Source organism: Platalea leucorodia (assembly GCF_965183815.1).
Source record: "Platalea leucorodia genome assembly, chromosome: 21".
Classification (NCBI taxonomy): domain Eukaryota; kingdom Metazoa; phylum Chordata; class Aves; order Pelecaniformes; family Threskiornithidae; genus Platalea; species Platalea leucorodia.
This window is the reverse complement of record NC_138843.1, coordinates 3,248,570-3,259,782: the sequence shown is the minus strand read 5'-3', so window position 1 is coordinate 3,259,782 and position 11,213 is coordinate 3,248,570. Positions and strand designations below refer to the sequence as shown.

Genomic DNA, 11,213 nt, shown 5'->3' with positions numbered 1-11,213 from the left:
TGCCCTTTTGCACATCTTGTCTTTCCCTCTGTGTTTGGCCACATAGTTGGGAAAGTGAGACCTGATCAGAGACAGGACAGGCAGCATCAACCAGATTTCCTCCTCCTCTTACCCCCTTATTTCACACCACAGCGTGTCTGGAGTTGAAGAGCCTTGAATCTCCATCCACCTACTGGAAATTGCAGGGTTTGAGTTCTGCAGGAAAAGGAAAGTGTCCCAAGGGGCTGAGATACACAGAGCATTCCCCTTCCTTTGCACCGCCTCTGCTGCAGACAACCTCCTTGCCTACCTTTTATTGCTGACAAGAAGCAGGACAGAGCCATTCTGGATATTAGCTTCTTTGAGAGTCTCGTGCTCCTCGAGCTGCCTGGAGTTGTAATAAAATGTCTTCTTCCAGGAAGTGACGCCCTCCCGTACTAAGTGAGCCCGTAGGTCCATCACTGTGTCTCTGGGCTTGACCGTCAGGGGCATCATCAGGTCCTCATCAGCCAGGTGCACCTTAATGTGGTACCTCTTCCAGCGAGAAAGGCTCCTTCGCAGCGTGTCCATCCTCTCTGGCTCACCAGGGCCAGTGTGGCAGAGAGGAACATCCAGCTGGGAGGTCGGTAAAGCAGGGATGTGGCTCTGAAGAGGCTGTCTGCCGTGAGCAGCTTAAAATGTCCTGCCAAACCTGTTCCTCCCAGTTGCCGCGCTGCATGCTTCACATTCCAGGGAAGAGCTCACCTGGCTCCAAGAGCCTGCTGGCTGGGAAACGTCTCCATGAATCATTTCCACACACCCCTAAATCCCATAATAATTATAACGTCTTCACAAGGTGCTCTTCATTCCAATGACTCTCAGAGGACTTTAAAGCTGGATCGCCATAGCCATTAGAAACGTGGGTGCATGTGAGAAATGAATGGGTTTAGTAACCTTATGTCTCCTCCTCTAAAAAGCTGCCAGCTGTGGAATAGCTCAGTTCAACAAAGTAGGCGTTGAGGAACCTCACAGCTATTTAACATGGCTGTCTTAATGAAGAAAAGTACTCTGCATAGTGAAAAATTCCTCGTGGGGGACAGCCAGAGCACCCTGAAGGAGACACAGAGCCTGGCTGGTGTGAACACCCTTCATTAGCGCAGTGCAGTGTCCCCCTAGGAGATCTGTGTAGTTATTGTAGGCACACAGGCTGGGACCCTCCGAAAGGGGTAGGACTCACTCATTGCTCGTCATACCATCAGGTATCTGATATTGACTCACACATGCTCCTCACTGGTTCATCATCTTGATTTCCTCTGCCTTTCAGATCCCTGCCTAATTGAAGGGCTGATCGTATCCTGCTCTAGCACGTGAGCGGGAACAGCATCATGGGGCTGCAGGCACACCACGCAAACAGGCGGCAACAGAGGCCTCAGAACACCAAGAGGAACAAGCAATACTTCAGTAAATACAACGATACCTCCGAAAGGAAGGAAGCAATGCCAGCCATGGGAGCCAGCTGTAATTGAATGATCCTGCAAGGCAGACTCTGGCAGTCACAGGATGATACTTCAGAGCAAACATCATCAAGATAAGGAAGTCATTTTTTTTTTCTTCTTCTCAAAAAGATCAAGTCACCCTCTTATCTTGTAGGTAATTTCCCGTAGCCCATATTACAGGAATTAATTCCCTTGTCCATTCTTCTCAACACAGACCAGTATTTTCAGACCAAAGTACTCCAAGATAGTTGACTTCAGACTCTGCTCTTCACTAAAAAGGGGCTGCTTTTGCCCATTAGATAACAAAACAAACTGTCAGATTTTCAGATATGGCAGCAGTCAGCTCCCATTGAGAACAAGAGAGGTGTCCACTCTCTCATTGAGAAACAAGGAGGTTTCCACTCTGTCTTCACACCTCCCTTCTTTTTCCTTCCCCAGCACATTATGTCTCTGCCAAGAACAGCAGCAAATATCTTCAGTTATACTACAGGCAATGGAGATTTCCCTGTGCACTTGAGAAGAACTGGAGCTTCTGCTAGCAAGATTTTCTTTCCAGGTTCGGTCACTGTAAAGGTATGATTGTTTTGGTGGGGACTGGGATTCTTGGGTCCTCACTCTGCCGCTGAGTTGCTGCAAAGGCTTGAGATGAGTCATGTCATGCCTTCGTGTTTCTGTTTGCTCATCTCGTGATTGCTGCATCGTTTAACACGTGTCCATTAAGCACCTCGTGGGAAACAGGGACAGCTTTTAGCACAGTCATGGTCTGGAAGCATTTAAAAATGCCTGGATCTACAGATATGTCAATACTCTTCTTGAAGACAGGATACCACCACCCTTATTAGAGAAGGAGAAACTGAGGCACAGTGGTGCAAAGCTGTTAGAACAAGAAATGTCAAAGGTTAGGCTCTGGTCGCCGTATCTAGGCATCTCAGTGAGAGGCCTCCTTTTCAGAGACCTACAGAAACTTTCAAGCCTGGGGCCTGGTATATCCTGCTCCATTGGGGTGACATTCACTTGGGGAGCCAAAATTCATCCCTGGTGTAAAGCCAGAGTCTCAGGGGTAAAGCAAGGGCCTGATCCAATTCCCACTGCCATCCAAGGGCAGACTCTCATTGACGGCAGCCAGAACTGGATCAGGCCCCAGACACACTGAGGTCTGATGGCTCCAGCCAACAGAATTTGCCCAGTGAGTGCCAAGGGAAGCATAAGGCATTCTCATTTCAGCAGAGCCCGTCTGGTGTCAGCGAGTCCATCAGCTCCATCCTTCTAGCATACGTGACAGCCTGACAGCTGCCAAATACCTCCCTCAGACACCTTTCAGACGGCTCCTGTTTATTTTTAGGACAGCTCTTTCCAATCAAGGCTCAGATGTGTATCGTTACATAGAAAGGGGGGATGGTGGCGGAAAGAAAACACAGCTATTATTTTTATTTCTTTGCCTATGATGTGGTTGCAAACTTTTCTCATGTACCCCCATCCGCCCATATTGGGACCCTTCCTTTTATGAAAAGAGATGATATTCCAGCCTATGAAAGCCAGGATGAGGAGAAGCATAGCAGTGAAGTCAGCTTATGAAATATTGATGCAGTGGAACCCTCACTGAAACACGTGAATGTCTAATGCCACTTCCAATTAATTTTGAATTTTTCATTAAACCATTATTAAAAGCAAGAGGACAGCAGAAATAAGGGAAATTGACTTGGGCAGTATATTAAGTACCTTAGTTTTGCTGGAGGATGTTTTATTATCTGTCCAAAGCAATTATTTCACCAGGTCCTGACGGTTTGTGGGCTAAACAGAGGTACAGGATAAACTTCTAGATGGTCTTTCCTCAAAGTTATTTTAATCTCCATCCCCTACCCTGTGCCTTGCAGCCTGCTTGGGTGATGTCTCTGGCACGTCATAGCTAGAGGACAAGACATGGAGTCAGAGTTCTGAGAATCTGTGATAATGTGTCACTCTGGCATTATTTACAAATCAAATAAAAACTTATTGACTTAAGCTTTTCCCCATATTGAGGGCAAACAGAAGACATGCAAACATTCAGAGAAACATTCATTAGGAAAGCCCGAAAAGCAATTTAAAACCCAGGTGGGGGAAGAAATAAAGCAACAGCATTTATAAAATGTTGTCTCCTGTTCTCAAAGCTTCCTTGCTCCATTGACTAGAGCAAAAGAGAAACACCTGCCTAAATTAATGCTTCATTAAGGTACCTCAAGCTGGTTGAGGTGATCCTGGACCTTAAAATGTCTTCTTGTAATGCCAGAATAGAGACGCTCATTTCTTAGGCCTTTTTTTTTTTTTTTTTATTGGCAATGGCTGTGTTTTGCTGCTTGCTGTGCTGCTCACCTTGCAGAGGACAACAGAGGAGAAGTGGGATGTTGCTCTACAAGGAAATAAAGGTTTCTTTATTTCCTGGTAGCAATCATAGGAAGATTGCAAGATCTGAGGAAAATTTGACCCTGATTCCCCTGGCAGAGCCTGTAAGTCTTTGGGGAAACCACTCTCACAGTGCTGGCCTTTCAGGCAAGGAAGATACTTTGCTGTTTCCTGAAGCTCTCTGATCCCAGGACTTGTGGTCAGTAATGCTGAACACCAAGGATTTTCCCTGATGTTTGTTTGGGGCGCGTTTGTGTTTGGGAGCAGACAGACAGCAAGGGATGAAGTGCGAGAGATGACTGCCCTTGTCAGATTGGCCATGCTCTACCTGCAACTCTACAACACTGGGTACCAAAGAGGGGCTTTGTGTTAGACTCCCCTAAGCACACGATTCTGCTGGCGGGCACGTTCTCTACCCCAGGATTGTCCTCCTGCTCTGTTACCAGATGGTACAGAGGGAAGGCTGCAGCGTTGGGAGCTCCAAGACCCATGCTGGGGAGCACGGGGCTGGGAAAGGTTCGCTCACAGGGAGTGAATGGTCATGCAGGACAAATCATGAGGCTTGACAGTGATAACTTCAGGTTAGAAATCTCCAGTCCAATATGCAGCCTGCCACCTAATTCATTCAGTGCCCCAGATATTTCAGGTGATGGGGCAGCGTAAGGCGCTAATACTTCTATTCCTGAAGTACCCAGAGGCCCGAGCTAGAGCTGTACCACCATGTGCCAAGTGCTTTACAGATAAGTAAGATGAGTAAGGCCTTTTCTGTCACCCAGTGCTTTCCTCCTCCTGAGATGTGCTTGGTTATAAAATGACTGGGCTCACTTTATATGTCAAGTTACATCTACAGCAAATGAACAAAGAGCTAATAAATGATTAATAAATGCTTTGAAAAAATGGGTAATTAAATGCAACAGCTTTTTAGAGTCCAACGGATAAGCACAAAATATGTAAGCCCAAGCGATAACACTTTCTCCTGATATAACTTATCTACAGCATACTGCTTACATCTGCAAGAGTGCTTAGGAATGCTATTAACTTCTTGCGCACCAGGAATAAAGAGAGTCTTTCTGTGACGAAGGAGCGCTTCTCCTGGGGATTAGGGCAAAATCCTCATTGTTTAGACCATCTAAAATCCAGAAAAGCTGGAAGGTGCTTATGTTAACATATAGGGGAGGTGTGAGTGACGAGGGGAAGTGACAGTCTCTGCCCTGACTGTGTCCTGTCATCTGCCTGTCACGGTATAGGGTCCTGTGCTCCCAGGCCAAATGGCCTTTCTGTTCCACTGAATTCCCAGCCACAATCCCGTCCTTGACTGGCACAGGGGAAAATGTCCCTGTCATCCTGCCCTGTTCCAGACAACAGTCAGGAGCTCTCCATCTGCTCCGGCAGCATAACAGGTGTTTTTTTAAAAAGATGTCTCAAAAAGGGGCGTTGATCCTCCTTTCGTTCTTTTTGGTACATATGAGGATTTCTGCCGCTAACGCAGCTGAAGTTACCAAGCCAGACGGATCCGTCTGCAGTATCAGAATCGGACTCCAAAAGATCCTACAACTTCCCTGGCTAGCTGCCCAGCATCAATATTGCGTTACTGGGAGCTGGTGGACTCTGGCATGGGATTGAACTTAAAACGGGCTCCAGAAAAAAAGCTATGTATATTCAGCTTTGAAGGAACAAACTTGCCTGGTTTTGGAACACAAATAATCCTGCAAGTTCTCTGAGCAAAAGTTGGATGTGAGTTGGTGACATTTTCTGGTGGAAAGGGAAATGTGAAGGGAAAAAAACCCAGTAACGCACATGTTAAATGAACCAGTCAAGTGCAGACAATGGAAAAGCTGAAAAATGGATATGGGGGAAAGCATTTTGCGGTGGTAGTTATTTCTCACTGCAGTCCTTTGTAACTTCTCAGATGGGAGATTCATGACCCTAGGAAGAAGTCTGTATCCTCCAGGGTTTGGCCTGCGGCAGCCTATGACTCACTCGCCTACCAGGTTTGGCAGTAAGCTGAGAAACAAGCAAGACAGCAAAATGTCTTGTGGAAACAGCAAAACAAGAGACGAATTAATTGCTGGAAGAGCGAAAAAATAAACCTCTGTGCACAAAGGAGGGCCCTAGACGGAGAAAGAGCGAGCACGTTCACACCACTGAGGACTCCAGAGGAGCTGGCATCCCAGGCAGCCAGCTCCATTCCTTTGCAGGCGAAACAAATTCAGGATGCCTCAGTCTTAAAAGGTGAGGTAGGTGGAAAGAGAAGATTTGAGGCTCTACCAGCCATTCCACCAGCAGCAAGATGGTTTTCCAGGGGCTCAAGGAAGAAAGAGGATTTGTGGATCTACATTGCCACCTAATGGCAAGGGAGAGCTTAAAGCTTTCACTGTGGCCCAGAAATGGGCTATGACAGCAAAGTAAGTGAAAAGGGGATGGTCCATAGGGATGATTGTCCTTTGTTCTAAAGGGAAATCCTTCCCTGCGACAGAATGGGTCTCACCGGTGAAGGCAATACAGCCAGCCCAGAGAAAGGACGGGTAGCCAGAGTCTTGGGATAGAGGCTGCTGATTCCTCCTCTTTTGGCATCCTCTCCACTCCATTCTGTATTAGCCAGGAATGTTAACGTGCGTATAGGATGGGATTTGCTTTCTTCTGGTGTACCGGATACTGGCAGTGAGACAGGCTTCCCAAGCAGGTGCGTGTTTCGGGTGCTGAGTGAATTCTGCCATCCTGTTCAAAACAGTGTCAAATTCAGCATCTCAGGTGTTCAAGACCCTGCTGGGAAATGCAGATAACCAGGATTATTTAAGAAAAGAGGTAAATTCCCCTTGGATCTAGGCACAGGAAGAGTAGATGTACGATTTTGGTCACACCTAGCCCAGTACCTTGTCTGCATCCGTGGTGAGTAATGGATACTTAATGAGAAAGTATCAGAAAGAGGGTATTACAGATTGTTACTGCCCTGCCCTGCCATACCCTTCACGCTGGGAGACAGCCCTGTACGGAGAACCCACAAAGAAAAGAAATTCAGTGAGATGTGAGGGTTTATGGATTTTGTCTTTTAAAAGGAAACACCAGGAAGAGACAAGCTTGATGTTCATTCTAGTGCCACCTTTGCTGCAGTGCGCTGCTAATGATACACCGTATTAGATAGTTTCTAGAACAGAAACTTCATGAGAGAGTGGACTATTAGAAGACACATTAAGAAACCGAAGGAAATTTGGTAAAGGATTGCCAACAGCTTCTTTCTTCTGCTTTGAAACGTTTCTATCTGTGACACGTGCAGCTTTGCATGTGAGGAGCTGAAGCTCAGTCAATGTAAAAGGTGATCTTTTATGACCAGGAGTTTACAACAGAGCAGGAGCGGAGGGAGAAAATGGGGATATAAAGTGTCTGCTTTTCCCAGATAGTGAAATGGGACGTAGTGTGGGTCCCAGCTAACTTCTGGGCAACAAAAAAGGAGTAGGGACTGAGAGCACAGAAAATTTTGAGACCTGCCAGACTTCGGGCCACAGGTCTGCCCCCCCCCCAAGTCTGTTAAAATGCCTGCTGCGACACGCTTCCCATGCAGCGTGCTGCCAAAGAAATGAGCACACTCTCGAACAATCCAACTCCATTTCCTTCTGGTATCCTCTCGTATTTACACAGCCAACCTTGCCAAGCCTTGCTAGGCCCAAACAATCCCTCTGAAAGAAAAGGAAAAGCAAAGGAACTCCTAATAGCACCCTCCCACCTGCCTGAAAAAAAAGAAATGGTTTGGAGGGCTCTTCTTTCTCTCTTGGTTGCTCACTGTTTCCCAAGCTAATGAAAGCCAGAGGCGGTGAGAGAGATAGGATTAACATTACTGAGAGACCAGGGTGAATTTTTCAGGTACTTCTCTCCAGTTCGTGAAGCAGGGAGGGGAAGAAGGGAATGTACCTCGTCGAAGGGCTACACAGGGTGACATGTTCCTTGATGTTCCTTTCTAAATGTGGCTCTGAGTCATGCTATGGAGTTGATTAGAAAAATTATCTTCCTGCAGTAGAAATACAAAGGCAAAAGGGTCTTGTTCAGTGTTCACTTCCCCAGCTCCGATTCTGAGCCTGCCCAAGCCTGCGGCAGGAGAGGGGCTGGTGAGCTGGCTGGAAAGCCACCTCCGCTCATCTCAATAATCAGAAATTATGAAGAGGCTGCGAGAGCAGCCATAGAAACAACTCAAAACGCGCGCCTAAGGCTACATGCAGCTGCAGTCCTGGGGAGAGGCATGCGCGGTCTTGCATCTGCCTCCATCGCGCAAGTTCCCACGTGCCAGGTCAGACGGGGCTAACGCAGTCCTTCCCCCCTCCGTTTCCTCCCCCGCTTGATGTCTTTCCAAAGCTGTGCCCCAAAGCCTGCTCCTTCTGAAAAAGAGCTACAAACGGGGCCTGTGGCACGTCCACCCTTCGTGGCAGGGCGCAGGGTCCGGGTGGAGGCAGGATGCCAGCGACGGCATGATCGAGGGAGGGAAGCCCCGAAGAAGCCGTAAAACACGGCCGACTGGTTTGAACACACGGGAGCAGCACGTGAGCTGGACCACCAGGTCGCAGCCAGCAGAAGAAAGTTATTGAAGGTGCACATTGCCCCGAAGAAAGCCAGTGGAGATCGTCACGGCCGCGCCGCACCGGCTGGCCGAAGAGGCAGCTGCAGCATGGTGGTGGCTGCCGGGGCCCCGCGTGTCTCCTCGGGCGCTTCCCTGCTGATCTGTGGTCACCGGCTCTGACCCTAAATCCACACCCAGGGTTGCGCCGTCAGCCCAAATCCCTGCGGCAGCCCGCTGCCCTCGGCCAGGGCTGAGCCAGCAAACTCACGTCAGAGGAGGGCGAGGGGAAATGCAAGCTGTGATGGTAATCAATAGGGTTTATTAGTTTTTAATGCCATTTCTGCAGGTTCAGCAGCACTGTTAATTCAGTGCCTCACCTCAACTCCTTAAACCTGTTCCTAGGCTCAGAACCTGTGTTTTTATCTTTCACTGTTCAAACCATCGGAATTGGACAAAAAATGCCCGTGAGGCCACCTTGTTGCAGCGGTACCTGCGGGCCAGGGAAGCGGAGGCAAATATGCCAGTTTCTGGGGGAAAAAGCACATTTCGTTATGCGAGGCGTGCTGAGGAGTACAGGCGCACACCGAGGACGGAAGAGCCAGCACCGGTTTCCCAGCGAACGCCCAACTTAGCTGTTAAAAATTTAAACCATTGTTTTATATACGGGGAAAAAAAAAACCGCCAAGCGGCTGAACCTGGGCTTATTTAATTGCCGTTAATGAGGGAGCGTGCCGGCGGGACGAGCGCGCACGGCCCTCTGGGAGGTGTAGTCCTCGGGCGCGCCGCCATCTTGGCGCCGCTAGAACACAGCGCCTGGGGGCGCTTCCTGGCGGCCATCTTGGGGTGGGGGGGCCGCAGCCCGCTTTATCAGGCAGCGGGTGGGGCGGCTGGCGGTTGAGGTCTTGGGTTTAGTGGCGGCGTGAGCATTGTTTTTATTTTGAATCGAAACAGCAGTAAATCTCTTGCAAAAGGCAGCCTGAGCAGCCTAGCGAGTGCTCTGATTGGCCTGGTGGTGCTTTGGGGATGATTTGTGGGGCTCTGGCCCTCCTCATGGGCATTGTGCTGGTATTTGGCTTTGTGTCCATTCTGCCACTGAGCTTAGATAAACAAGGGGCAATTTTTCCTCAGAAGTCCCTCCTGAAGGCCTTTCAGTGCCGTGCCAGCTCACCCGAGAGGATGGGGAAGTTCCTGGGCCTTGTGTTGAGTCTTCTGGCACCCCTCATGGCCGGGGATGCTGTGAGCACGTCTGAGGGACGGCCTGACGGGGTTTGTGTGGGTGTGCAGAGAGCTCGGGCTGTGTGCGGCGTGGGACGGAGTGCGGGGCTGTGGAGAGCAGAGCAGGCGCAGAATCAGGGGGGAAGGGACCATGGAGTGGTTAACGGGACCTGAAGTCGGGGAGTATGAGGGCATGCAGGTCCCCCTGCGTAGCAAAGTCAACAAGTGCTTTCAGTCTGCTCTGGGAAGTGCAGTAAGTCAGCCCTTGCTGCAGTCAGGACAAAGCAGGAGCCGCGGGCTGTGAAGCTAAGCTAGAACATACGGAGGGATGGGAGAGGGCTGTTGGGGCACGGGCACGTGTTTAATAGGGCTGGGGAAGGAAACAGGGCTCAGCCCGGCGCAGCTGGATGCTCTTGTTGGTGTCCTCAGTGGAGCTGCTCCTGGTGCTCTTCCCAGAGCCTTCTCTTGCCTTGCCTGACAGAGAGAAGGCGACAGCTTCATACAGCAGAAGAAATAATTTGCGGTGCTCATCAGACTGCAACGTCAGGGGTATTGTTCAGTTCCCTAAGCATTTAGTGAGTGAAATTTCAAAGACAGGCACTCAAACTCACTGAATGCCTTTGAGCCTGAACTTGGGATCTAAATCTGACCTCTGTTATGTATTATACTATTACAGGTTATAGCTAGTTCCTTAACACCAGTGCTTATTTTCACAGCAAAAAAACCCTGCTGTCTCATTACATATCTTGCTTCTTTTTATAACATAAATTTAGCTACCTCTTAAGTGTAGATTTTTTTTTTTATTTGTTTTATGTAGGAATTCATTTTGGAGTAATCCAAAAAGATCCTTCCCTTTCCTTCATTAGTCTTATGCCATTATTATAAGAAGCCAGGCCATCCCCACAGATCTGTTGGGCTGTTTAATTGCTCTGCAAACACAGAGGGGTGCTAATAAGCTTGCTTTCAAGCATGTGTTCGTATGTCAACACTTTTGCTTCTGTCAGAAGCTTAAAAATGGAAACAGTTTTCTCTTTAAGAAAACAGGACCCAAATAAGGAGATGATGGAGTGGTGAAGATTCCTCTAGTGAGTCTGTTCCAGCTCATTCCTTAGAAAGGCTGTGTATGAAAGATCAGAGAAGAGGCCAATAGATCTGGGTTTTGTCCAGGGGTCTCTGGCTTTAAAGCTCTCTACAACCACTTCAGCTCATTTTCCCTGTGACTTGGCTGGGTACAACTTCTTTCTCTGCCCAAGCTGTTAAAAGTCTTAAACTTTACCCTTCAGAATTCTTTCGGTTGCGCGACAGATACAACCTATCCCTTAACAAAAATGGAAGCTATCAAGAAAAAGATGCAGATGCTGAAGTTAGACAAGGAGAATGCCATTGACAGAGCAGAGCAGGCTGAAACGGATAAGAAGGCAGCTGAGGACAAATGCAAGCAGGTAAGTAGAAATAAAATCACTGATTGTGTATGTGCTGTGGAAGTAAGTGTGACAAAATAGTACGTTGCAACTTTCTGATTCAGAAAGCAAAATAATTGGAAATCAGATTTTCTGTTAATCTTCTTTTGAAGTCTTTTGCCATTTTATGATGTTACACTCGTACAGCCAGGGCTAGGG

The 11,213-nt window shown here is 48.2% G+C and overlaps 1 protein-coding gene across 1 annotated transcript; it reads right to left on the bottom strand.

Moving 5' to 3' along the window:
- Window positions 1–285: 285 nt before the first annotated feature.
- Window positions 286–555, bottom strand: TINCR (TINCR ubiquitin domain containing; the record flags this gene model as incomplete). The annotated part of the gene is made up of 1 exon (XM_082331023.1): window positions 286–555. Exon 1 carries the CDS (start codon window positions 547–549, stop codon window positions 286–288), a length of 264 nt encoding a protein of 87 aa, XP_082187149.1. The 5' UTR covers window positions 550–555.
- Window positions 556–11,213: the final 10,658 nt, after the last annotated feature.